This window comes from Eucalyptus grandis, chromosome 4, assembly GCF_016545825.1.
Source record: "Eucalyptus grandis isolate ANBG69807.140 chromosome 4, ASM1654582v1, whole genome shotgun sequence".
NCBI lineage: Eukaryota > Viridiplantae > Streptophyta > Magnoliopsida > Myrtales > Myrtaceae > Eucalyptus > Eucalyptus grandis.
The window spans coordinates 6,456,917-6,484,863 of record NC_052615.1 but is presented as its reverse complement, the minus strand read 5'-3'; the positions used below and the strand labels follow the sequence as shown (position 1 = coordinate 6,484,863).

The window sequence follows — 27,947 nt, the reverse complement described above, 5'->3', positions numbered from 1 at the left end:
CATAGGAAACACAAGATTACAGAGTACAACATACACATCTACTATGATACTATTTCCTATTCCCATCACAGAGAAAGTTCAAATTACAGTTCTGAAAGATCAAACCTGTTCAGTCGGTGAGTAGTCTAACTCAAATTCTCATTCACGCCAGAAAATGTCAGTAGAAAACTTCATTCTCTATTTGTTGCTATGGAAAGAGCAGCGAGCAGCTTGAAGAAACAGGCAGCTTCATTCATTCGACATTCATATAAGTACTTGAAGGGAAAAGGGGAATTGACATTCGGATGTTCGAACAGAGTTCTAATTTCACAATCATCAACTGTCGTGTCATAAGGTACAACTGAAAAAGTTCACATAACAGCTGCCATAAAAAGGCTCAATAAAACCACTCTATGCTTCATCTATTTGACATTATAATAGACTAGCGCCAAAATCTCGAGGTAACATCCTGACATGAGTATACATTCAGAAAATAATGTATCGTGTATCGGCTCCCATTAGCATCATTCCAGAGAATCTAGCATCCAGCTCTCTGTGGAAACTTAAGAGTGTCTCAGTTGCTCGCTCTGTTTCGTATTTGTCCGAACAGGTCAAATGGGCTCTAAAAGCTAGAAATGACGTGATGAACTAGAAAGCAAAAGATATAGTCCAACCACCCTATACTTGAGATGCTAAAATTCTCTATCTATTGGTACAGAGAAGAAAAGAATCGACTGAGGAAGTAAAAGACAGATGAACAGCCCCAGTTGAAAGAGCATGATACCAGTGTTGCCCTAATCAAAGAGGCAGAAATATTGGGGGATCCAAAATAATTTCTGATTTGAGACTGCTCACTAAAAATGGATGATGCTTTATGGCAGAATTCGCTGCGGATAACCCTTGTCAAACAGGCCATGCTTCCTTTGGGTCCTAGAGGTACTGACTAAGCAAAAAAAGCAGTTTGGGCCGTGATCTTTCTGATGTAGAATCTCCGTGGTGATCACGATGTACTGTATGTATTAGCTACTCCTGACTGCGCCTTTAATAGGCAAAGGGTGAGCTTCTGTGTTGAAAATGAACTTATCCAATGGAATAACATCACTGTCCGAGAACAACAAATACAAATATTTCAGCGTCTCTCCCAAGAAGAAGGTCTCCATTTTGTCTCTCCTTTGAGGAGGAATGTGGGTGACGTCATCAAGAGAACTGTAGCCACCAGTATCGACCTTGGTGTAATTCTCAAATGCCTCAAAGATTTGCCAGCCCCATTCACGGTATCTGCATTATAAAAATTTGATCACAACTACACCCAGAAAGGCAGGTGAGCAGGTGGATATCGACAAAAATCTAGGGTTCTGAATGGTGCTGGGAATAACAAATAAAGCATATTCTGAAAGAAATTAAAGGAACATACTTTGGGTCTTCTGTAATACGGTACAGAAAAAGCAATGATTCCACTGTTTCAGGACGCAAAAGATTATGACGATCAGCATGTTTGATTATAATGTCGCTCAAATACTTAGAGGTCTTATTTCCACCATCAAGACCCTCTTCAGAGTACTCCTGTTCAAATTAAAATGCTCATTAGATGCATTAGCAATGCCAATCAAAAGAAATATTCCAAAATGATCGACATGCAGTTGTATTATCAACTACTTCCGAAAACAAAATATAAATCAACTTCACTTGTTAAAATTTCCTTTAACCATGCTCAAAAAGGTGAAGTTCTAATCCAACTGCAAAATATACGAGAAAAACCTACCTCTGTATGGAAGTAAGCAATTTCCGGAGCAAGCCCAGTAGAGGTTACTGAATACATCTGAAAGCATGTATGCATCAAATCCTCAGCAAGCTTCAAATTTTCCAGGTCTTCAAATGTGAGTAAATTGTCTTTCATTGCTTTCTCTTTTATCTTGCCTTTTGTGGCACCAAGTGCAAGTGTACCAGGCAGGAAACATACCTAACAGTCATAAAAAGTCGCATGGTAAAATGAATGTGCTTATTCATATGTAATATGCATGAGAGAGAGAGAGAGAGAGAGAGAGAGAGAGAGCAAAGCATCAACATGAGCTCGATAAAGATAAACGAATTTCTTGGTGAATTGCAGATTGATCCGACAGAAAAATGGTTTAAAGAATCAGAGGAACAAAAAGAATTACCATATCCAGAACAGGCTTCATGAATTTCAAATCGTTTAACACATAGATCACATAGATATATTTCCCCCGGGTGAATTTTGACTGTCTGTGCAAAAATTTGAAACGATGACATGTCAGGATTCTAGGTAAATTTTTGAGTAAGATAGTTAACCTAAAAATTTCCTGGATTCAAGGAGGAGAGAAAATTGAGGAAAGGCTTCTACATTTAAGCTGAAAAATATGATCCTCCCATGCACAATCTTAAGCACCTAGGCAAAATTATCTAACAGATGGAGACCTGGGAGAGATTGCACCAACAAAGTTGGTTCAGCGTGGTTGTTAGTTTTTTTTAAATCAGAAATCCAATAACTGATGTTCTTTCAGCTAATTGTGCTACTGTTTGCAAAATTAGTGGTAAACTGACCAGATGTCCAACTTTGAAAGAAGGGAAAGTTATGTTTCAGCTTTTCACTTTTGCCAGTCAGTTCTTAAATTCAATGCTGCTAATTGTCATCTTTTCCCAGCATTATTTGTTTCACAGCTCTTCAATTGTGTTAGTTTAAACAACAAGGATTTTATTGGGTTCTTAGTTGGCTGGACTCAGGTATCAAGATATACATATTTGTAGTTTGAACTCTTAACTAGTCACATTCATTAAGGCTTTCTTCAATAAATGCTCAGAGATTGTGATGCATGACGCAGACAAATGCATAGCCAAAGCAATATATACTCAATAGCCAACAGAGGTTAAATACTGCAGAAAGATGCCACTTATAGTCAGAATTATGGTTATTTGGAATGAACCAATTGCCCATTTTGAACCATATATAGCTAGCGCAAAAAGCAGCATCCACCGTTCAGAAAGTGGTTAATTGGTTAGCACACAAGTGATTGAAAAATTTATATGATATTGCCATGAGTTATACTAGAAGGAAAGAGAGAATAAAGGATTCACAATAACAATATGGCTGAAAACAGGATACAGTCTCAAAACTCTTTCTAGCTGTGGTAGTGGACAAGCCAATCATAACGACCAATAGTTATTAGACGGGATTTTAGTGAATTTAATATAAAGCAGCATCAAGAGTATGGAAGGATAATAAATACAAATGAACAGCCACATGGCCAGAGGATGGTGCTCAAGGTCAAGAGAAGATTCTAAAGTATTACTAGGTCAAACAGACCCTATGAAGTTCAATGTTAACCAAATAGGTGTCATTAGACACAAACAGTGGTGAAGCAAATTGTAGTTCAAGCCTACAAGAAATGAAGGTATAAATGCAAGAATGCAAGTGCTTGGGATAATATGATTATTTCATGAAGGTTGAGAAATGTTAAAGGGAACTTCTTATTTTCCGCCAAGAAAAATGAATTTGTAAGGAATGACATTGACTGCTCAAAGCAAGCAGTTAAATGAAATATATATCAGCAATCTTGTAGCTAGTGGCAAAACTGGCATGGCTTGAATGAATAGTTGTATCACTGTTTCAAGCATCTGGTTGTCAAGAATAATCTTTTGCAAGGATTTTCGTACTTAATTTTTTAAAACTTTTTTCTTCCATCAGTTACTTCAACAAATTAGATTTGGTACTAGAAAACGCATGACACTTGTCTCTAAACAGTTAGCTCCCTGGACATCTAAACCAATAATTCTTACAGTCAACAATGTGCGGCTTCAAACACCCTCGTTCATGTGTAAGTCAGATGAAAGACAATATAAAGGAACCATTGAGGCATGTGGTATAGAAGGTCAGGAGAGTAAGGCTAACAAGGATCCACCGGAGGAACTATTAACTAAAAGGGAAGTAAAAAATTGGATCAAGGCTCAGATACCATAGTGAAGTTGTAAGGCCACTGACAAGTTGTAAAACTTAAATTATTAGATGAAAATATGACTCTATCTTAGAGTACTCTAATAATTAGAAACCACATACCAGGTGATCCATTTTTGGACTGAAAGCACCATTAGATCCATAAGGCAGTTCTCCCACAAAAACCAAGCCATTCGGGACTGATTTACGCACAAGCCGGTTGTGTACACCCTTCATAGCTTCACTGTACATATCATATAGGTAGGTCATATTAGTATTTTGACTACCTCCTTGATGAAGCCACACTTTCAGCAAATACTCATAATAGCTGTCCCCCCGAGAGCCTAGCCTGATATTTTCTCCACTAAATTGACCAGAATGAGGGCTGCACTCAGCAGACAAACATCATCAGAAGAGAACGGAAGATGAATAACTAGAAACCATATGCTTGAAGAATGGAAAGTTCATTATTTAAGTTATTCCGCAGCACCCTATAAAATAACTGAATCTGCTTAAGTAATTGCTCCATGTCTATAGGAACGAAAGTTAGGATTATCAAACCTTATGTAGATAGGAACCAAGCCCTCCACCTTGGGTAGAGTCTTCAGATGCTCCAAGACTTTCATTGCCTCCAAACTGTATTTTGGATCACCAGAAACCATACTGAGATAATTAAACTCAAGTTGCAAAGTAGAAACTTCTGAAGTACTACTCAGTCCACCAGGAGCTGGATGTGCTGAAGAATCACGTAAAATTACATCACTATAAGGAACCGAAGTTGGACTAGCTGTGAAAGCAGATAGCAGACGATCAGCCAAATCCCTAGCAATATCCAGGTATACTGCTGGTTTGGGACCATTTCTTGTCAATTTCATCCCCCCATCTCCTCCACTTAAATGATAGGCACTCAAAAGACCACCCAACACACGTATTGTCGTCTCGAACAAATTGACTTGACCTTTGTGCTTAATCCTGTCTAATAGTTGAGTTTCAATCCACGAACCTGCTTCGGAGACAATTTCATCAGCACCCATTATAATGGCAGTATCAAGAGCATCCACAACTGTTGCACCTAAACCTCCTAATCCATCAACGCCATGATGGCTGAGAGGCATGAGTTCATCATAGCCCATCGCATATTTCTTGTAACCAGACCATGCATGGATAAAAGAATCCCTAACCTTTTGCTGTCTACTTACCCACTTTAATCTGGAACTTGGATTCTCAGCTTCATGACCGAAAGAATTTTTTCCGCCCTTCTCATCAGGTGATAAACGAGGAGGAAGCCTTGGGGGTTTCCTCCAAAATCTTTTAAGTCCGCTGACACCATCACTATTGATCTTTTCCTTTTCATTTCTCATGGCATTTTTCACTAATCCACCAGAAACTTCAGGGCCTGAACTTGTATGTGTCAAGAAAAGGTATGCTAAACCAAAGAGCATCACCAAAGCAAGGAACTTCCCCGTACTACAACTTAACCAATTACGCTTATGAGTAAGCAAGGTCTGATTTATCACCTGGAAAGCCAGATATGAAACAATGCAACCAACAGCTTTCTATCAGAATTACATACTTTTTCTTGAACAAAATAATTGTCAAAAGAAAGCACAACCTGAAAGGATATTTTCATAAAGAGGACAGGCTACTATTTCATTGAGGAATTTTTTTGGTACTTTAGGTCACTCTTTCGTTCTTTCTTTTTGGGCTAACCACATTATAGGCCACATGTTTGCGCTAACTTTACTCACTATGACTAAAGTGCATAAGTTTGACAACACCAATACAAGAAGTAGAACCAGTTTGTCTGTCCCTATAAGGTATAAATGTTCATACTCATAACGATCAACAATATCAGATTGCTTCAGTTATCTAGTATACTCCAAATATGACAGCAATCTGGACAAAGCTAGTGGCTCCTGCCAGGTCCAGGAGCATCATAAGCATCCCATTTAGTTCACACATCATAGCGAGAATGTAACTCTAAGTAATATTTATGCCCATGATAAATTGAATAAATTTCAGGCAAATGCCAGCAAGTAAACACAAAAGATAAGGGGGAAAACTAAAACTTGGTATAAGACTTTTCATAGCCAGAAGGGACAACAGAATCACGTAACTTTCCTATTTAAGCTTTTGAGAAGTTCGATTGTGACAAGATCCCCTAAAGGGCGAAATAAGAGAAACCGTACTTGACTTATTTTTTGAAATTGATGTATTTATCCTTCCTAGATATTACTAGGAAGTGCCCAGTCAGCTATTTTTCTTGACTCAAGACACTCATTTGTGCTTCATTTCTCAGAAAGCTAGAGATTCAGAGAGGTTTGGTACTTAGTGATCCTCAGTTAAAATTTCATGGAAATATCACCTCAGTGAGATTTGGGATGTTCATCCATTGGTCTTGTTACTCCCTTTAGAAAAATTCATGCCTCAAGATCAGCCCGGTCACTTAAGCACATCATCAGAATATAACATAATTTCTCTCTAGTGTTAGCATTCAAGTGATACTCACAACACCAAACAATACTTTTTGGGCTCTAATAGACCGTACAAAACCAAAGAGCATGATCATTCGTACGCAATGGAACAACTAGGGCAGTGGCATCAGCATATTACACTTGTGAGATTTTGGTGAGACCACTACCAACTGTTCTGAAAGCTTAAGTTATTAGATGAAGGTGTTATTTAATATTTAATTATTCTATCACTCCCTTTCATGCTTAGTTTAATTTTTTTGCTTAATACTAAGCGTGGACATATATATATTTTGGAGGCAAATAGGATCTGAAAAAGTTTGAACTGAGGACCTCTAGCTCTAACATTACCAACTATTCTAAGAGCTTAAGCGGTTAGACAAAGCGTGGTTTAATATTTAATTATTCCATCAACACTGTGACGTCATAGTAAACACTTGAAATCACAGCATGTAATGGAAATCAATGAAGCCTATAACTTGCATAGCATGCCAAATCACCAAGCAACCTAAGATCCATCTCTTTATCACGACTTAGAAGAATTACTATGCTACTCATAAGTTCACTGAGGAAAGACCATCGTCTGCAATTCATGAAGTTACCTAAATGACCTCATTCAAAATCTTGGTAAGCTTAAGATGGAAACCCCTTTAGAAGGAGAAAGTAATGAGCGACTCCAAAATTTAGGCACCGTGCAAGATAACTAGGATACCGTGTGGATAACGTGATTGATCGGTCCCCCCAAACCACATAAGCCATATGGGCCAACGCATAAATACTTCTCCCTTTAGAAGATGATCGGCTAACTAACAATGGAACACCTGGAACGATATATAGGAGTTAAGAATCCCGGAACCCTCCTAATACACCTCACTATTCGCACACAAGTTAAGGTATGACTCTTCATGAGTAATTCACGAAAAGGAGAAGTTAAGCCAAAGAGACAGGGAGGCAAGTTCCTAGCAGAGAGCCAGCAAGATAATGCAGACTGACAAATTTACAATTAACTATTTATTTTCCCAGCTGACTAAGCTAACCCTCAATTCCCAAATCCGAGTAAGACTCGACCAGATAGAATCAACTCCCACCACAGCCGGATTAAGTCCACCCTCGTGCCAGTAAAAACCGATCGATCAGATTAACTGCTAGCAAAAAAAAAAAAAGCATCCCCCATCCGTCCTATATGAAAAATCGAAGAGCGACCCAATCATCAAAAACCGATCAAGATCTCAAATCCCGAGTCTTGCACAGCTCCAATTCCGCATCGCGGGGAATCGAACGCGAGGAAACCCCGGGCGGGAAGAGGCGAAGGCAGAAGCAGCAGCAGAGGACAGACCTTGTACAGGGATCGGTGGCGGAACTTGGCATTGTCGTACTTCACGTCCTTCATTGAATAAGGCAAGGAGTCGGTCATGGTGGACGGATCGCGCTCGCCGTCGCCGTCGCCGCCCCTCCTCCCTCCGATCTGCTTCCTCCGCGCGGCGACGAGGCCCGGAATGCAAATCGGCGAGAGAGATCGCGAGGCGGATCGATCGGCCTACCTGCGAGAAGACATAGACATAGAGAGAGAGAGAGAGAGAGAGAGAGAGAGATGATTTGGTGTTGCAGGTCAATGGCCGGGAGGGGGAGACTAGTGGGTTAATCGAGAGAGCTTTGGGGAGACGACTGTCCCCCCCTCCACTTCGTCGCATGTTTGATGTTTTCCCTCCCTTGTCTTTAATTATTTTTTTTATTTTCGCTAACACGTTCAATTACTCTTCTTTTTTTCGGTGCTAATAAAGTCTCACTTGATATACTAATAAATGGTTCAACCACTGGGATTCGCCCAGTGGCCATCCTTCCAACATAGAAGGTGGAGGTGAGAGGTTCAAATCCCCATCTTCTCAAGGGAATCATGGGTGGGGTGGGGACGCGTGAGTTTCATTGGTGGGTTTCGACTCGCCCTGTAAGAGACAAGGCAAAAGTCTGAGAGTGAGTGTAGAGTAGAAATAGAGTAGGACTGACAAAAAAAAAATACTAATAAATGGTTCCAGATTCATTCAAATTCTCCTTGAAATATAGAACAAATCCGTCAAAATAGGTTTTTTTAACTTTTGAAACTTGAAACTTATTCTTATACTTAAGAACTTAGAACCTACTTGTCACATTTTACGAAGTCCACTCAAGTTCTACTTATATTTTCAGTTGAATGATTGTAATAAATTATTACTTTTGATGATCGCCATTTGTTATAATCTACTGATTACAACTGATATTTAGATGCATATAAATAATGAAATACTAGCAAAGTAAAAATGTCGGAATATCGCTGAAATTAAAAGCTTAAACTAATGGTTTTAGATTATATATTTAATATTAAACGCTATAGAATACTGTAGCACCGAGGCATAGAACAAGGAAATATATAAAGACTTGTTTTTGGTTCCAAGTTTCCGATTCCACCTAGAACTTGCCCTTCTAAACACATTCTCAAATTTTTGGAACATGAAACATACCCTAGATATCTTAGAACCCATAATCTAATTAATTCTTATTGGTCTAATTCTTAGGTTCTTGGTATTATCCTGAAACCATACTCACCCCTACTTGATACAACAATTTAATAGAGCAATTTTAATATATTTGGCATTATTTTTGCACCATTGCAAAAATTCTGGAGTTCTAATTTTTAAAGCATTGTTTCATTGGTCAAAGAAAGAAAGGTTTTGTCATAGAAATGATCGGTTTTAGAGTGGCTTGTTCCTAATACACAATCGGAAAAATATCAAACCACAACTTAGTTAGTAAATTCGGGAACATTGAGATCTAAACCGTCTCATTTTATGTTTTTGAGTTAAAGATTAAACTTTTATAATGAAATATACAAGTAGCACCATTTGACTATGAAAACATTTGCTTTTCATGTGATTATGTTGCTTATTTGTTTATGTTGAAGATTAGGGTCCGATTCTTAGTGGGTGCAAAAGTGCTCCCAGAGAAAAGGCTTTAGAACTACTTTTCAGGTAGAGCTCCTCGGACATGTAATGAGATTCTTTAAAAGAGAAAAAAAAAATCATTCTTGTTGGCAAGAAATATACTCTTTGCTTGCCAATAGATGGGTGGTACCAAAAAATCCTAGAAAAATTGTTGCAAAGTCCTATTCTTCTACCCAATTTGGAGGTTGAGTAAGTTGATTTGCGACATCCAACCAAAAAAAAAAGTTGATTTGCGACAGAAGTATTGGCACCTAAATTTTGTTCAAATGTCTTTTTTTAAAAAGGAAGAAAGAAAATGAAAAAGAAGCGATAAGCGCATAAAAAATTCTAAAAGTTATTACAAAAGTTCAATTAATTTGTTGTGAAAATACAATCGAATACTAAAATTCTTAAAAAGTGCTATAAATCTAAGGATTTGAATAGATCATTTTAATAAATCTTAGGATCCAATTGTACTTTCGTCATAAGTTATAGGATCTGATTAAATTTTTTGAAAGTTTTAAGATTTAGTTATATTTTCGTGATAAGTTTTAAGATTTTTAATGTATTTGCCTTGAAAAAAAAAATAGAGGAGAAAGTCCTAAGATGGAAAATTTAACAAATTACGCGCGCTCATTTAATTAGGCCGAAGAGAAACCTCTCCACAGCCCTTGGTTTTTCCATTCGATGGTCGAAGCTGAATAATCGAAGGCGTAGCCAGCTTCACCTGCCGGCGGGAAAGATCGGGCGATGTCGAAGAGGCATTTCATCAAACACCTGTCCCGCACCATCTCTCCCGCCGTCCCTCGGCCGCCGCCGCCGCCGCCGCCGTCCCGGTCCCTCGCCTCGCTCCCGACGCTTTCCCGCCGGAGCGGCGAGGGGCCTCCCCAGAGCAACCCGGTCGTCCAAGATCCGTACTCCCTCCTCAAGGAGGACCCCGTCGACCTGGTCTCCTCGTTGTGGGTGAAGTCCTTCTCCTCGCCGGCCGCCGCCGTGTTCCCGAACCTCACGGGCTTCCTGGCGAAGTTCGACCTCTGGGTCCTCGCCTACCAGCGCACCTGCGCCCACGTGACCGGCACGTTCCCGCCCCGCAACGCCATTCATCTCGGCACGCTCCATTCCCTCCTGTCCCTCAGGAGCGCCGTCGCTCGCGGCCAATTCAAGTGGAACGACAGGACCCATCAGCTGGTTCGCAGCCCTTACGATAGAACAGGCACCAGGTTCCTCTCAAGAACCAAGCTGAAGGCCATCTTGGAGTCGAGCGAGCCCTGTTTCCAGGATAGGGTGGTCCAGGAGGTTCTGCTGATGATTCTCGAGCCGGTTTTCGAGGCTCGGTTTTCGGTGAAGTCGCATGCTTTTCGGCCGGGAAGAAATGCCCATACTGTTATTAGGACGATTCGGAGTAATTTTGCCGGGTATCTGTGGTTCTTGAAGGGTGATGCGTCTGAAATCTTTGATAGATTGGATGTAAATGTGGTGATGGGTCTTTTGGAGAAGGCTGTCAAAGATAGAAGAGTGTTGGGACTGATCAAGTCGGCATTCAGAACCATGGTCAGAAATCCAAGGGATGACAATGAGAAGTTGAGAACAAAGAAAAAAAAGGGGACCAAGAAGAAGATTCTGCATGAGAACGAGCCAAAACCGGATCCTTTCTGGTTGAGGACCTTTTATGACTTTGCACCTGAGGAGGCAGCCAAGGTACCCAATTATGGTTGTTGTGGCATTATAAGTCCTTTACTTGCTAATGTTTGTCTAAATGAACTGGATCATTTCATGGAACAGAAGATTGTTGAGTTCTTCAAACCATCTCAGTTCGATTCCATATGGAAAAGTTCAATTGATGATGGATGTCATAACCCTTCTTGGCCTGAGTTTGTTCCTTCTAGTGGGAAAGAGAAGACGAAAAAAATGGATTATATTAGGTATGGGGGTCATTTCTTGATAGGAATTCGAGGGCCTAGAGATGATGCGGTGCAAATTCGGAAGGAAATTATTGAATTTTGCGATGCGCAATTTGGTTTGAGGATGGATAATTCGAAGTTGGAGATAGAGCATATCAGTAGAGGTATCCAGTTCTTGGACCATATCATCTGTCGTCGAGTGATACACCCGACACTCAGGTACACCAGTACTGGAGGCAAAATCATTAGTGAAAAAGGCGTGGGCACTCTGCTTTCCGTTACTGCTAGCTTACAGCAATGTATACGCCAATTTAGGCGTCTTAAGTTTGTTAAGGGTGATAAGGATCCTGAGCCATTACCTTGCACTCCAATGCTCTACTCCAGTCAAGCTCATTCAAATGCTCAAATGAATAAGTTTCTGGAGACCATGGCAGATTGGTACAGATATGCTGATAATCGCAAGAAGGTTGTGGGATTTTGTGCTTATGTGATTCGAAGCTCTCTAGCTAAACTCTATGCCGCAAGGTACAGACTAAAATCTCGTGCAAAGGTATACAAAATAGCTTCTCGTAACCTTAGCCGTCCATTAAGAGAGAGTACAAACAATTCTGCGCCTGAATATTCTGATCTTTTGAGGATGGGGCTTGTTGATGCAATTGAAGGTGTTCAGTTCTCACACATGTCCTCAATTCCCTCATGTGATTACACTCCCTTTCCTAGGAACTGGGTTCCTCTTCATGAAAGGGTACTGCATGAGTATATCAAATTGGAAAACCCCAAATTTTTCTGTGAGTTACATAGATTGATAAAGAGGCAGGGTTTAAGTTTGCCTCAAGATGAGGTATCTGATATAGTTTGGGACTGCAAAGTTTTTGGCTTAAGGCGTCATCGAATTGATGTGTGAAGGTTGGTTCCCTCAAGCTCTTCTTTAGCAATGCCATAGAAATATAATGCTAATAAAATTTGCATTAAAACTGCCTTGTGGTCAGTCCTTTTCCTAATCATTAACCTTGAATTAATTTGAATGCTGGGCACTTGATAGGCTACTGCATTTTTGACTGTATGTAGATCGATATTTTCAGACTGGATAGCTGTAATAACATCTGTTATAAATTATAATGCAGAAAATTTATCAAAGTAACTTTAGCAGATTTTTAGTCATTCAAGCTTGATCTTTTCTTTTTCTGCAGATAAAAGGATCAAACTCTTTTTAGTCTTAGCGAAAGGTTATGTAGCATACTACTCGACCTATTGAAATTACCAAATTTCACCTTTCTATATTTAATGCCTAGGTAAGCCTTCTGTTCCGTTTTGTGTTCCTACTTTAAGCATTCTGCATATCTCCACATGTCATATTTTATATTGCTATCAGTTATGTAAGTATTACCTCTCAATAGCAGTCCGTGATATTTTTATAGGAGGACCTCTCTTTAAAGGAATGAGTTAAAATCCTGGGGTGCCAAAGGGAGGACTCCTAGAAATGAGGTGTTGGAATTTTTCACCTTTTTAATCTTAGAGGCAGTGGTGAAAATGTGAGCAGTGCATCAAATTGGGTAAGTTCATGGTATCTTTGGTCTTCTCTAATTTGCCTCATCTATCTCTACTCAGAAACCTTGAAGAATCCCATCTGAATTTCTCATTAATGAATAAAAATGTCTTAGCCAAAATTAAACAATTTTGATAAAATACAGTCCATAAACAAAGTACTGCCGGTTTGCCTTTAAAAAAGGAAAAGAGTAAATTTATTCTGGGGTTGTATTAGAATGATCTGGCATATTTGCAAAAGGGATTATTGTAGGCTTGATCTTCAGGCCTTGTGATTTCCTCTTATGCCCATAAGAAGACTATATGATTAATTTCTACAGATGCATCTGATCCCAAGTTAATATATCATGCTAGCCTAATGAAGCAGTTCACTTGGCAACTTGCTTTTTGCCCATCTAAGCTCTTCGGCCTGTGTTCAGAATCTCTTTAGTTACTAAGAGAATGGCCAAAACACTAACCCACAACCAGTTGACTCCTGAGACCTAGAGATCCCGCATTATCTCTATTCTTGCCTTCAGTCTCCGGTTTCCGGTTACCATTCAGGTCACCAGAAATTGCCCGGTACCAGACATGTTACCCTGATAGTTTCTCCCTATGCCAACTTTTGCCGTTTATTTATTATACGGGATATCTGCATCACAAATCTTAAAACTTATCTCAAAAGTGCAATCGAGTTTTAGAACTTTTAAAAAATGCAATCAAGTCCTAAAATTTATTAAATTGGTCTAATTAAGTCCATCCATTAACTCTGTCCAACTTGGCTGACAGAAGATGCCAACATGGCTTTTTTTGTTACATTCTTAAGACATGTGGCGCCAATATGGCACCCACCAAACGCCATATAAGGAAAAAAACTTAAAATTTAAAAAAGAATAAGAAAATAAAAATAACAAAAATAATTAGTGAATAAAAACCTACACTGTTCATCTTCTTCTTTCTTTCACTGATGCACTAGTATTCTTTCTTTCATTCCCTATTTTCTACAAACCTAAGCTCTCTGTCTAAGAGGGAATAGAACTTGCGCTCTTGCCTTCATTGCCTCTCTGTGAGCATCAGCTATGGAGCACTCGTCGCCATCACAGTGCGAAGCCACACACGACATGCTACGCTGAAATTGATCAATTATGTCTATTTTCTGTGCCATGAGCTTGAACAGTTCCTTAGAGAGGTTCGTCCAATCGTTCGCCACGATTCAAAGCATTGTATTACTATTTCAAACCCAGTTTGAATTAAAATCAGGATAGATAAAGAAAAAGAAAGTGAAAATTACTGACCAATATAAAAATTTCCGCAAGATCTTCAAAAACCCTAAACAAAAGCAACCGGAGATTACTGACAAGCAAATCCTTTTTTAAACTTAGTGCATCGCATTTACTCATATTGAAAATCCTGGACTTTGTCTGTCTCATGATTTTTCTCTCTTTAACATAAAGCCCAAATTTAATGGGAGGAATTGTTCCTTGTTCGGCCACTTGAAGAGAAGATGTAGAGAATATGACGGAAGAAGAAGATCAACAGTCTATAGCTTGCACGTCAATGAAAGATAGAAGATTAACAGTCTAATTTTTGGTCTTTATTCACTGTTTTTTTTTTTTTTTTTTTAGTTATTATTATTATTTTTTGGTAAGTATTTTTAGTTAATTTTTATTATTTATAATTTTCAAGTTTTTGTTCCCTAATGTGGCTTTTGATGGGCACCACATGGACATCGAGTGTCTTAAGAAAGTGATTAAAAAACCATGTTAGCATTTTCAATTAGCCAAATTGGATGGAATTTACGGATAAACTTGATTGAACTGATTTGAGAAGCTTTAAGAACTCAATGCACTCTTTGAAAGTTTTAAGACTCAATTGTACTTTTACAACAAGTTTTAGGACTTCTAATGCGCTTATCTCTCATTATATCATCATCTTCGGAACTATATTGAACTTTCAAGGATTTGGGTCTAAACTGGAAAGCTCATAGCAAATGTGGGAAACACTAGGTGCTTCGGGAATATTTTACTACTCCCACATGTGGATGTCATTGAGTTGCCTGCAATACATAGATGGAGTAAACCAGCCTTTCTGGACCCAGTTTGTTGAATATTAAGGCCCTCTTTCAGCTGCCTTAGTCTGTTTTTGACCTTCTATCCGCTAAAATTCATTGGAAATCTCAAATCTTCTAGAGTTATTTATAGGGACATCAAGGGAACGGACTTAAAGCTGTGCATATCATTGTACAGCATCCAATTGGATTTGCCCTGTAGCAATAACTTCTGAACATCCTTTAGAGTCCCGCATGCGATTTTTAGAACTTTCCCTTCCAGTTAAAAACTTTTTCTCGTTGACAACAGTGATGCTAGTGAATCGACTCAACACTGTGACATATAATTTAGATGCTTTTGGGGACAGATGCTTGAAACAAGCCTGACGATATACATCCTGACACACAGTGAAGGATCCACATTGTGAGGTGTGAGGACAATGCAATTGCCCCCACTCGCATGTTGGTGATGTATTAAATACTCTAATGCTTTTATTTCTTTTTTCCATTTATGCCCCCATAAAATTTCTAAAAGAAGTGCTAACAGAAGCTATTGTTGCCCAGTTTTATTGAGATTTTGCCCCAAGATTTAAGAATCCCAGTAGACGATTGGATACTTATTAACATATAATTGCTGCACCTAATGAAGTTTTACTCGACAATATACTTACAAATTGTAATTTGCAAGTAAAAGAGCACTATGCTAATTACTTGAATCGATAGAGTACAAGAAGTTAATTGTATACATTGAAATTGCCCCCATTAAGAAAAGTTCTAGATCTGTCCCTACTGACACAACATTTTTTTCTGAAGGAATCTAGAATATTCTGTATCATTCGTTTCCTCCTTGCAACTGTACAGGCACTGTGATGCTGTTATGCGATCCATAGCTAGCACTCTGTTCCCGGGAAATGAAGTATTCTTTTTCTTGGATCTTCTCACTGGGCATAGCCTTAGTTAATAAATATGATCTTTGAAAACTTGAGAGAGGAAAATCTGACTTGCGTATCACTTGCCTAGCTGGCTTATAGATATGCCAAGTTCTATTTAAAATGCTATAATGTCGTCGAATTTTCTGCCTTTCTGAACAGTGTAGAAATTTCATACACTTTCCAAATCTTGTACCTTTCACAACTTTGTTGAGAAGGCAGAGTTTTTAAGTCAAGTCTTAATATTAGTTCTTCAAGCCACATAACTTTCATAAGTTTCCACAAACTTGAAAATTTTGAGCTATTTCATTCAAAGCCACCTATTTTAAGCAAGTCTTCTTCTCAATGAATGACACTGATATTGCGATTATGCAAGCTAAACTGTAAATTCTCTCAAACTCCTCTGTTGTGGGAAAAATTGTCTTGCAAAATCTATATAGCAGTTCTTTTTAAGCTGCCATATAGCATGCTTCCATTCATTCGCTTATAACCATTTCCATCCTTGTCCAGGCGTCCAAAAAGTGCAAGATATCTAGCTATCGGAGAATGTGAAAGGTGTACAAGCAGATTTCACTCTACCTAAGTTGCCCCATGCAAGGAGTGATGATCTTATGAGGTATTTCTTTTGATGCAGTGCTATCGAATGGAGGAAGTCTGCAGTTTGGCATTCAGGTGAGGATATAGTTTCATATTTTCGAGTGTGCACCCCAAGGAAGATATACTTAACTCATGTACATCCTTAGATAACAAGAACCCATGGATTTCACATGGTCCAAAGATCTGGCCATTTGGTACACGGATGAGCTAGGCTCACGTCAGTATTGGCCCATTCAAGGGGGCTGGTCATCGTGCATCATCTTAATATCCATGTGTGTTCTCAATAAATTATGGGTAAATTGTTTTATGACAAGTATTCAATCACATTTAAAAAAAAAAAAAAAATCACCTTGCCCATTCATTGTGATTTTCTTGAAGCACATATATGGTATATTGTCACATTGCTGATTCGTTGCGCTCTTTTCTGAATGGACTATGTTTAACACAGTTGACGCAAGTTGTATTACAGAGTGCATTATGAATATTTCCCAACCGGTTCAAGTGTGTCAAGAGTGCATTATGACTATTTCCCCAACCTTCAGGTGGAAGCCAGTGTTGCCCTCTGCATTTCCTTATGAAAGGATGTGGGTGGATCAAAGTCTTGAAGGCTACTGTGGCGTGAGATTTTGAGCTCCTCTACTGTATGGTCCACTTATGTCTTCCTCACTCCACAGATATATGGTTCATATTTATCCTTTTTGATCAAGCTTAGAGAACATATAGTAAGATTCATGGCGGGTCTTATCTCTTTTGGATAAGGATTGATTTAGTGTATGGGGTTGCGCACACACATCCCTACAGTTTGCAACTTGAAATTAGGCTGTCAGGATCACATGTCAAATCTCCGATCAGAATGCATTTAAAAATCCCGTCATTGCATATACCATTGTAACATATGCAAAGTGTGCTAAGAATTTCATTTGTTTGATCTGTGTAACTTTCAAGTTTATCTATGTTATTTTCATAAATGTTTGGAGTTTGTGTCAAGTTTCCCTCGATCAATCATGGCTGCAACCATTGCTGGCCACCACTTCGCCTTTGCCCACTATCGCTAGCGTTCTGAGTATCTCACTTTGTTCAGAGAGGTTTTAGGGCAAGAATATGAGAGGGTTTTATGATTACAAATTCTATGGTTGGAAAATATTCACGAGGCTGTCATGATTGCTGATTTAGGTGGGGATAGTGACTCAGAAATTTCAGCTGCCTTTTCTGTGCCGATGCTATGTTGTGGTGCGAGGGGGTAGTTAGCGTCTCTTTCGCCAGAAAGTTACAATGGGTCCTTGACCACACATTCTTGGTGACGCAATTGCAATCTTTGTCAAGAGTGGAGACAGTCTTGTTTGGACCGGACCAGATACGTGATTCGTAGTCATTGATTATGCGGTAAGTTCTACGTGATCAAAGGTCGCGATGAACTCGGGTACAAACAAGTATTTTCCCGAGAGATAGACCGAACACGTGGTCAGTGCACGTTCGTGCAATTAGAAAGAGGTGACTCGTAAGAACAAAGAAAAAAAGCGACGCGATCTGGGGTGAGGGACTCATTTACCAAAGAGTGCTTCTCTCTCGCTTGCATCAATAAGCAATATGATATTTAGGACATTTTCGGACGCGCATTTCTGATAGATGCGTGCAGAAACTAAGCACAATGTGGTCGATAGTAGCGCTCTCGCGTATCTTAGTGCCCGAGATAGAAGTGCATGGATAGAATTTTAGGTGCTTTCGCTATAGCTCTTCAGCTCCGTCCAAATCCAATTTTAGTTTATTCTAGGAGTGAATGGTAGGCAGGGACCCGGTTTACGACTTGAGCATGATTAAGTTTGACGCATCTCTATCATGCTTGCAACATTTTTCAAGCTAGTCCTTTAGTTTTCTGTCAATTTTTCATTTTGAGGATTTGCATAAAAATGATACAATAAATGTTAGGATCTAGGACATAAAATGATATTGCACCTTCAGTCAAAGAATATATTTTGCTTAATGTTGTGACAAACACAATTTGACTATATGTTTAAAACCTTAAACACCTGAGACCATTGAATTAATAGTCTTTGCCAAAAGCTTAAGTTGTTAGGAAATATTCCCTGTCATGTGTGTAACTCGATTTTTACCTGCGCAAGTTAGGCTGGGGACGAAGAGTGTTGAGATTCATTTTAGACAAACCGTTTTTCTTAAAATTTTATTTTATTTGGAAACACATCAACATTATATTTTTAGCAGATTACATAGTAGACTTTCACAACCATTAATATTTACTTTAAAATTAGCATATAATCTTTTCGCAATCTCTTGAGATTTTATTTATAATTAAAATTTGGCCTGAACATAAAAAAAGTACCTTGCTAAAGCTGAATACAAAAATTTAACTAGTAAATCTTCTATCCTTATTTTCTCACCTAACAAAACATGAAGTGACTCTAGATGAGGAAATGTAAAGAATCTAGTACCCAATCGCTTATTAATGTTAAGATTAGCAAACCAAGTTAGCAAAGCAATTTCCTTCTCGAAAGTTATGTTAAACTCAAAATGAGAGTAGCAAAATTTTGCTATCTTTTAGCAAAGCTGGCTAGCATTATTAATCATAACCTTTGGACTAATAAGATCCATGCTAGCTTTAGAGTCAATTTCAACAATGATCTTATAAAATCAATTTATTTTGCAAAATTGAGTCCCAACCACAAAGCCCAAAATTCTGCTTGTGTCAATGAACATATTCCTACAAATGTGCCAAACCACCAAGCCAATCACTCCATTCATTTCTACAAAAATCCCATGCACCAGCAAGTCCTCAATTCCCTTTATAGGCCCCATAAGTATCAAGTTTAATCCAATCGAAAAGGGGAGGATCTCATCTGACTAAAATAGGAAAAATGCATGATCTTGTTAATATCAAGTTATTCACATATCGAGTTTTAATGATTTACTTTGTGTTTGACTGAATTACTTACACTAGATTCAAGGGAAAACAAAGTTTTCCTAAAGAAGTGACTTGTTCCTCTATTACTAGAAAAGCCACACACCCACTTTAAATTATGCTCTAGTCGATGAAATGGCCTTTACTAGTGAGATTTGAATTCAATCATCACGACAAATACATTAAGAAGAATTCTCCCAAATATTGTTGTTGAACAAACCCAAACCAAATCCTACGAACAATTAGACAATCCTAGAGGGAAAGTACCTTTTGCTTTTACTTTTTGTAGAGATATTAGGGATTCTTAAAATTGAGCATCCAATCGTTTGTCCTAGAAACTTAAACAATTAAATGTCTCGAGCTCCTTAAACAATTAAATGTCTCTAGTTCCTCTTTTATTCTATGAGACTAGTTCCTGTTCTTTATTATATCTTACCAAGTATAAGTTTTGAACAGCTAAAATCTAAAATCTTTAAGAGACAATTAATGCGCGTGATTTGAGAGGGGATCATCATTCTTTAGGGTTTTCATCTTTAAAAGAGTTGGCAACATAAAATTTCAAATTAGAATCCGACACGTCGTCATAAAATTTGCAGCGAAAGTTCCTTGGTACGTGAGGTCCTTTCGGTTGTTATTATTATATATTCTGCATCGGTTTCCTAAAGTGTCTACAGACATTACATCTTCATTCAATGGCATGTGATCTTGTCAAACATGTCCACGTCAACGAAAGGAAAAAAGTATCAATTGATAAATTATAAAAATAAGGGGGTGACTGTGCAATACACTCGGAGTCTCGGTTTGACAAAATAAATAGTAATATTTTCACTAATTTAATCTAATCTTTTTACAAAATTGGCGGCTTTAACTGCCAAATCTTCAAAAAAGGAAAAAGGAACGTTTGACGAATTGCAAGGATCCGCTGACCTGTCATATGAACAGATTCTAGACATTGATTTCGATTCCACTTACAATAAAGAATAATAATTGGGAGCAGGAAGGCAGTTGAGATCCTACGCTATGATTAAAGCAAAGCTTAGGCTCCTGTAACGAAATAGTATGGTTCAAGGTTTTTTTTTACTTAACGTTTGATTTCGGAAATTGCTAGTTGACGCGTGTGTCGGAGTCAACAAGAATCTAGTTCAAGCGTGTTGAAAAATCCCATTACTCGAAGTCTAATTGATGAACTTTTGTTGACTTTGACGGTTGTGTCAACCTAGCCAATTGGATTTGAAGTTGGAGGGAGATGAATATAAAAGTAATGTAAGTACAACGATCAGATTAGTCTCAAGACTTGATTGGAGAAAACACATAATTTCAAAGACTCGAAAGCAGATTTGTACCATGGAATCATACATGTCTGAATATTAGAATGACTTGCAAACTGAAATGATTTTTCATTGATAATGCACAAACAAGCTCAAATTGAAAAATGGTTATCTTAACTAGTGCTCTTTGTACGATCAATTATGATTAGAGTTTTTATTATACTACTTTTCTCATCTATAATATTACTAATGTCAAGTACTATCACTTTCAACGAAAATTCATGAGCCAGCACAGTTAATGGGTGCCACCTAATCTGGCCGGTAGATGATTGGACAAAGTGAGACCTTTGTCAAGAGGAAATTTTTAGGATGCATCACTTTTGCTTTTGACCCATTCGATCTTTGGAAACGTGACAATTTAATACAACCCATTTTTCCGATGTTCCCACTCTAGGAAAGGTCAGCCTTTCTATGCAATTCCTAATAAAATATTAGCCTTGCATTTCCAGCAATTATCAAAAAAAAAAAAAAAAAAAAATCGAGACACTTTGAAAATCTCTCCTTGGTCACTTCCTATGCTCCAACTAATGTATCTTTGGTCTTTAGCATCTGTTGGGTATGAACATCTGACTCCCACCTTGTCTAAAAGTTAAATTGTAAGAAGCTGTCCCCTTCAATCACACAACCCTCTATTACTAATTAGATTTCTGGGTATCATAATCATGGAATTTAGTAACGTTAAGGCAAAGTTCTCAATCTAAATCAATAATCTAATCAAGCTTTCTTACACAAAGTCAAACAATGTATTGCCCGTGGGTCTACTCTCGCGTAGAAGCTCCAAATTACTGCAATTACAAGGAAAACTTTCACACAAGAAAGATGGGTTATAAAGTTATCTATATTATTAAAATAACTCCTTCGTATTTAATAGTTCTTTTAGATTTGGAGTAGTTAACATTAGTTTGATTCAATGAAGTACCTACCATTTATAATAATTTGGTGAGAGAAGCAGTCCAGCTTCAATTGAACGTCAATTGTCATGCTAAAAGGAAATAACTTCTTCTTTTTTTAATCCAATCACGTGTAAGAGGTTCGGCAATCCCGCGAACTTTCAAAAATGCTCCTCCAAGAATAGGATTCTCAATAATGGTCCAATCCCATGTAAGGGGTTTGGTCCAGTTTTGGTCCGATTAAAGCTAGAGATCCAGTTTAAATCCCACGAATTGCATGCAAAGTGCTTTGAATTAGGGTCATGAGATTTATAAAAAAATTTAATGAGCCAACAAGTACCTGGGCGTCTATGCGGGTGCTCCTTGAACATTACGGTATGTTCATCAATAAACCACAAGTGACTCTTGTCCTATATTTAAGGGCTAATCCTAATTACACTCTCACTATAAACAAATAACCCTGAAGCTGGTAAATCGACCAAGGACAAACATCCTTAAATTCTAAAGAAATCGAATAACTAATTTCTGATTCGAAACTAACCCGGCAGATATCGATGGGCTTTTGTCTTGTATCAATCGTCCATGCAATAAAAATCAATTGCATTTGTATTTAAATGAACTTTGAATTGCTTTGGCTTGGTCTATACAAGGTTCAAAGCAATTATTTAGTTTGATTTAATCTAGAAGAAAGTGATTAAATGATTTTGTTCATGTTTTGAATTTCCATAATTTTCAAAGTTCACACACTAGCATTTTTTTTTTTAATATATTAGGGTTTCGGGACTCTTTGAGCACCAGACTAATACTCAATGCTCCCGCCCCACACATATCAAGTAATTTCCAAAGACACGTGCTCCTGGGTAGCTCAAGTAATTCAACCGGGGATGTTCCTAGATAAAGAGCTAGCTAATGTGGATCAACCTCCATGTGGCTTTAATGTGTTTTGTCTAATAGACGAGTTAGTGTCACAAAATGTCACTTATCTTGAAAAAAATTATATGTGATGATAGTGATATGAGCAAAACGCTAGAAATAGTTTGATGTGCACTGAATTACAACCATGCATCGCCCAAGGATTTGAGCTAGCTTTCCGATGATGTCCATTCACATGAACGGCTTGGTCAGACACGACTCCGACCCATGCTCGTGGTCCATCGAAAAGACCTAAACCTTCTTCGACACATAGAGAGTGTCTATTCGATTCTAGTATGATAGATATCGATTGGCGCATGTCGCCCTCGTTCGCAAAAAAGTGCCTTTGAAATGAGAGATGCGAGAGTGATGGAATTCATTTGGTTTCCTCTAAAGTCATAGTCAGGTAGTATCACTTTCTTGTCCATATTTACCCTTCCATTTACATGGACATGAACACATATCACCTTCCCAGCTGCAACCTAATCAAACCAGTCAACTCAATGACTCTTTCGAAGTCCAGTGAACTGAATACGATACTTTGCCTAAATTGGTTGGACTTCCGTTTCCAAGTAAACAGACAATAATTGCAAAAAAAAAAAAAAAAAATTGCTATATTATAAGGAAAGATGATGGTAGGTTATATGTCTCCGTATAAACATTGAGAAAATTATCTAAAAAATCTTAAAATTATTGCATTTCTGTCAATTTGGTCCTAAATGTCTTGATTGTGCTAATTGAATTATTAACATTTTCACATTTTGTCGATTGAATCCATTCGACTAATTTTGATCGAAAATCGCTAACATGAACGTCGGTTGTACTATGTTGCATGGTTGGTAAGAAGACTGACATTGACATGGATTATTTTTAGTCATTTTTCTTCCCTTCTTCTTGTAGTAGTTCACCCTTGCCTTTGGCCAATTGTTGACTATCGTTGAGGCCCAGCGACTAGCTAGAGGAAGAAGCAAAGGAAAAATAGAAAGAAAAAGGAAAAGAATAATAATAAAAAAATAATCAATTTTTTTTTTTTTTTTTCAATATTATTATAAATTATCCATGTCAACGAGACTACACCACGTAAGACGATCAACATTCATGTCGGTGATTTTAAGGCAATTTGGTTAGAAAAACGTGAGAATGTCTATGACTCAAGGCTTAGCCCTGAATTGGTAAAAGTGTAATAGATTTAAGATTTCTTGAAGAATTTTCTCTTTAAACCTTTCATGCAAGTGTTTTTGTTTTCTATATTTTGATTTCCATTTTTGAAAGGATCGAATTTTTGGAAATTGAAATCCATTCTTTCCATATTTAATATATCAATATAAACCTTCCGTGCAAGTGTATGTGTTTTCTTTATATATATTTCAATTTCCATTTTTGAAAGCACCGAATATTTGGAAATTGAAATCCATTCTTTACATATTTACTACATTGATATAAACCTTCCACCCAAGTGTATGAGTTTTCTTTATATATTTCAATTTCCATTTTTGAAAGGATCCTATATTTGGAATTTAAAATCCATTCTTTCCATATTACCTTTCCAGTTTCCTTTCTTAATTCGATTCCATCTTCTCATCAGTTAGCACAGAATTGACCAAGTAAGATTTGAAAACAAAGGGAACCATGAAGATACAAAGAAAACAAGAATCTCACAGAAATATGTGAACAAAGCCTTCGTCTCATAAAAAGCGTAAGACGAGATGTCTTTAGCTTTATAGCAAAAAGCATACACACAAGACTATAGACTTCCCTTGGAGTTAGAGTTGAGGGACCAAAATGATCTTTAACCTCTAGTTGACTAAGGATTCTAAAGTAACCCTAGAAAGAATTACTGTGGACATATTTACAAAGTTTATCATATGACATTGAACTTAGTGGGTTACAATCAATAGAATCATGCCTGGAAGCAACTGGCATGACAAATGTGTGGTTTTTTATTTACACATATCTTTCGTACGACTTGACAATATAGGCATATATGCTAAAAGTCTTTGGAATTTTCACTAGTGCCAAGCTTGTTTTACTTGAATCAATCGAGGAAGACTTGGTAAGGTACGCAGTTCTCATGTCAAGCAAAGATATAACTTATTTTATGAATGACAGAAGGCTCTTGCAAACAAGCAAGCTTATCTTCCTAAGTCCCTACTTATAGTATGCAACGCCTCTCTCTCTCTCTCTCTCTCTCTCTCTCTCTCTCTCTCTCTCTCATGCATTAACAAATTCACCAAGACACCTCCCTTTCAAGAACCTCTCTCTCTCTCTCTCTCTCTCTCTCTCTCTCTCTCTCTTCAAGGAAATCTCCTGACCCGTTTATAAATACCAACTCATCGTCGTCTCAGCTCCGCATCATACCATCATCATTGTCTTTCCTTCTTTCTTCTTCTTCTTCAGTCATGGTGGTTCTTTCTCCAGGAGCGATCGACCAATTTGCCCTCATCAAGACGTGCAGGCCGAGCGGTGCCGTCTTCGATGGGGTCCCCGTCGTCGACCTGTTGAGGCCCGACGCCGCCACGGTCGTGGTCCGGGCGTGCGAGGAGTTCGGGTTCTTCAAGGTGGTCAACCATGGGGTCTCGCTGGAGGTCATAAATAGGTTGGAGGACGAGGCGGTGAAATTCTTCGGCTTGCCGCAGTCCGAGAAGGACAAGGCCGGTCCTCCCGACCCTTTTGGCTACGGGAACAAGCGGATTGGCTGGAACGGCGACGTCGGCTGGATCGAATACCTCCTCCTACACAGCAACTCTAGCGAGGATGACCAGAAACTGTCTCCCTCCTTTTCTCAGGGAAACCAGGAATTTTTCCGGTAATTATATAAATTTTATCTTCTAACATAAGCGTACATCAATTTTCATCATATTTTCAATTTCCACATGCACTAGTTTCTCAACAATTCATTGTTAAATAGCTTATTTTTTCGCCAAAATCCTTTTTTCTCTCCGTTATCAAAGAAAATTTCTGTAGTTCATGTACTCAAAAGTATTCATGTTTCGTCATATTTTTGGATTTATTTCCTTATTCTCATTTCAGTTCAAATACGAAAGATAGATATTTATATTATTCGGTTCTAAAGTTTTCTCTCATTCCTATTTTTCATTTATCTTTCGCTTTTCGCTATCATTAATGCAAGCGCATGAGTTAGCACAATCTGATACACCTACCTTTTAAAGTATGCAAATCCACATTTCGTTCCATTAATTTCAATATTCGAAAAGTTAATGGGTGTCAACTTCAACGATAACAAATTAAACATCCGCCTGTTTATTTAATCAACGAGCTCTAATCAATCAATTAATGTCTCTTTTCTTGGTGACAATTTTTTTTTTAAACGTCTAGATGTGCAGTGGAGGAATACGTGAGAGCAGTGAAGGAGGTGGCGTTCCGAGTGGCGGAATTGATCGCCGACGGGCTCGAGATCGAGCCGAGGGACGTGTTGAGCAGCATGTTGAGGAGCGAGGCGAGCGACTCGTGCTTCAGGCTGAACCATTACCCGCTGTGCCCGGAGCTGCAGGCGCTGACCCCGAGCCCGAGTAGTCGCAACCTGATCGGGTTCGGGGAGCACACGGACCCGCAGATAATTTCTATCCTGAGATCCAACAACACGTCGGGCTTCCAGATATGCCTCCGGGACGGGGCTTGGGTCTCTGTCCCACCCGATCACTCCTCCTTTTTCATCAATGTTGGTGATTCTTTGCAGGTACTCTTTTGATTTTCCTAGTCGAGTTTTCTCTTTTGTTATCCCTTTTGTAAACTTCTTGAGATTTTTATGGTAGAATTACGCTATGAACCTTTCGTTAATACATACCCTTTGGCACTTGTTCTCGTTGGTAAGTCGATCGGGCTGTATGTACACGTGGATCATATGATATGCAAGGGTAATAAGAGAAAAGAAGCACATGAGTAGGTATCACGGTCCAGACATCGGACACGAATTCTGATATCATGTTGGAATATCACTTTCTTGCAAGTTGGAAAGAAAGTATATAATTATGGCATATGTCCTAGTTAGGGCCACTTACCTGCGTACAAATCATGTGAGGTTCACGCTCTTTACGCTTTGGCATTGATTTCTTTCACTCGGACATTAGATACCACGTCTTGCGAAGTTATGCAATGAATCGAGTTCATATACAATGTTGAGTCTGGACACGTGGGGCCCTATATAGGATCGGTCGATTTTGAGGGTCAAGATTCAAACAATGAACGTGTAACACTCGACTGATAATTTCTTCGTCTCTCTCACTCTCTTTCACTCGGGTCAATCTTCCAAGTCGGCAACGTTTGTTACTGCCTTTACATTTTTATATTTGACAAGATCGTGTTTGGTGTGTGTCTGTGTGTGTGGGTTCCCATTGATTTCAGGCATTGACCAATGGAAGGTTCTGGAGTGTGAAGCACAGGGTGCTGGCTGGCCATGGCAAATCAAGGATTTCAATGATATACTTTGGGGGACCAGCTTTAGATGAAAAGATAGCACCTTTGCCCTCCCTGGTGGCTGAGGGGGAGAGCAGCTTGTACAAGGAGTTCACATGGTCTGAATACAAGAGATCTGCTTACAAAACTAGGCTGGCTGATTACAGGCTTGGACTCTTTGAAAAACCAAGGGTCCAGTGATTACTTTTCTTCTTGTTCAAGATTCAAGAAAACAAAACAAAAGATTAACCCCATTGGAGCAAAATCATATACTAGGGTTTTTTCTTCTTCTTGAAGCTTTTCAACTAGCCACAGATTGGAAGCCAAACAGGGGGTTTGACTGGTCCTTTCTTGATTAGATTCTTTTTTTGCCAACCTTTTTCCTCATTAACTAGTGTTTTGCTCATTTCCCCTTTGCCCAAATAATGATATGAGGACATGATGTAATTTCATCACCTGAACCGAATTGTTCCTTTTACACCCTCTCACCGTGGGCCTAGCATATGCAGGAACTCAGATTCAGTAAATGATGGAGTACATGGCAAAGGAAGAGGTGCACTCTAGTATCCTCCTTTATATGGAAGTCCTTAACTCAAGAATGTAAGCTGTTGACTGGTGGAGGGCACATGTGTCTGATTGTATATTGGTCGAGGGGGCAGTGGTATCTGACCCGAATTGATAGGAAATAGAAATTGACAAGTTCGAAAATGACATGAATTGACGTGAGTTTAATGTACGTTATTTTTCTAGAGTTATACCTAATTATATTATAGAAATCTTAAAGGTGAACATGTCTGCGGATTTAGAAACAGAAACAGTTAATCAATCACGACAACAATTGATGCTTGCGATAATCTTAAATGGGATACTTTTAAATTCAAATCTGCTTCATTTTGTAACATGTAGCTACTGAAAGAGTTCATTAACATATTTCATTAGACAATAGTGTTATCTCAATGTACAAGATACTTTCACCAAAGGGAGAGCTGGCAATTGATTTTAGCTGTCATTTTCGAATTGTACCAATACTATTGATACGTCAACGTTTTCCTTCCCTCAAAATCTTGGGTTTCTCTTGCTTTCCCCACATCCTCTCTCTAGATTTCTAAATCTTGAAAGTGAAATGAGCTGCTTTCTTT

At 38.4% G+C, this 27,947-nt stretch overlaps 3 protein-coding genes across 11 annotated transcripts; 2 read left to right on the top strand and 1 right to left on the bottom strand.

Moving 5' to 3' along the window:
• Positions 1 to 227: 227 nt before the first annotated feature.
• On the bottom strand, positions 228 to 8,091 carry LOC104440790 (mannosyl-oligosaccharide 1,2-alpha-mannosidase MNS3). The gene is made up of 6 exons (XM_010053762.3): positions 7,736 to 8,091; positions 4,490 to 5,445; positions 4,052 to 4,313; positions 1,742 to 1,939; positions 1,394 to 1,542; positions 228 to 1,257 (listed from the first exon to the last, which is right to left on the bottom strand). The coding sequence occupies exons 1-6, from the start codon at positions 7,811 to 7,813 to the stop codon at positions 999 to 1,001; spliced, it is 1,902 nt and encodes a 633-aa protein (XP_010052064.2). The 5' UTR covers positions 7,814 to 8,091; the 3' UTR covers positions 228 to 998.
• Positions 8,092 to 9,979: 1,888 nt separating this feature from the next.
• Positions 9,980 to 17,330, top strand: LOC104440789 (nuclear intron maturase 1, mitochondrial). 9 transcript variants are annotated; one of them, XM_039311640.1, is made up of 7 exons: positions 9,980 to 12,160; positions 12,445 to 12,546; positions 12,673 to 12,807; positions 15,136 to 15,254; positions 16,265 to 16,309; positions 16,389 to 16,426; positions 16,894 to 17,330. In XM_039311640.1, the coding sequence occupies exon 1, from the start codon at positions 10,104 to 10,106 to the stop codon at positions 12,156 to 12,158; it is 2,055 nt and encodes a 684-aa protein (XP_039167574.1). In that variant the 5' UTR covers positions 9,980 to 10,103; the 3' UTR covers positions 12,159 to 12,160; positions 12,445 to 12,546; positions 12,673 to 12,807; positions 15,136 to 15,254; positions 16,265 to 16,309; positions 16,389 to 16,426; positions 16,894 to 17,330. The 9 variants fall into 9 exon arrangements, with proteins under 9 accessions (XP_039167574.1, XP_039167573.1, XP_039167572.1 ...); XM_039311639.1 differs by lacking the exon at positions 15,136 to 15,254; XM_039311638.1 differs by having other exon boundaries at positions 16,265 to 16,426.
• A 7,368-nt stretch (positions 17,331 to 24,698) lies between these two features.
• LOC104440788 (gibberellin 2-beta-dioxygenase) lies at positions 24,699 to 27,497 on the top strand. Its single transcript, XM_010053756.3, has 3 exons — positions 24,699 to 25,201; positions 25,732 to 26,092; positions 26,758 to 27,497. Exons 1-3 carry the CDS (start codon positions 24,795 to 24,797, stop codon positions 27,007 to 27,009), a joined length of 1,020 nt encoding a protein of 339 aa, XP_010052058.2. The 5' UTR covers positions 24,699 to 24,794; the 3' UTR covers positions 27,010 to 27,497.
• Positions 27,498 to 27,947: the final 450 nt, after the last annotated feature.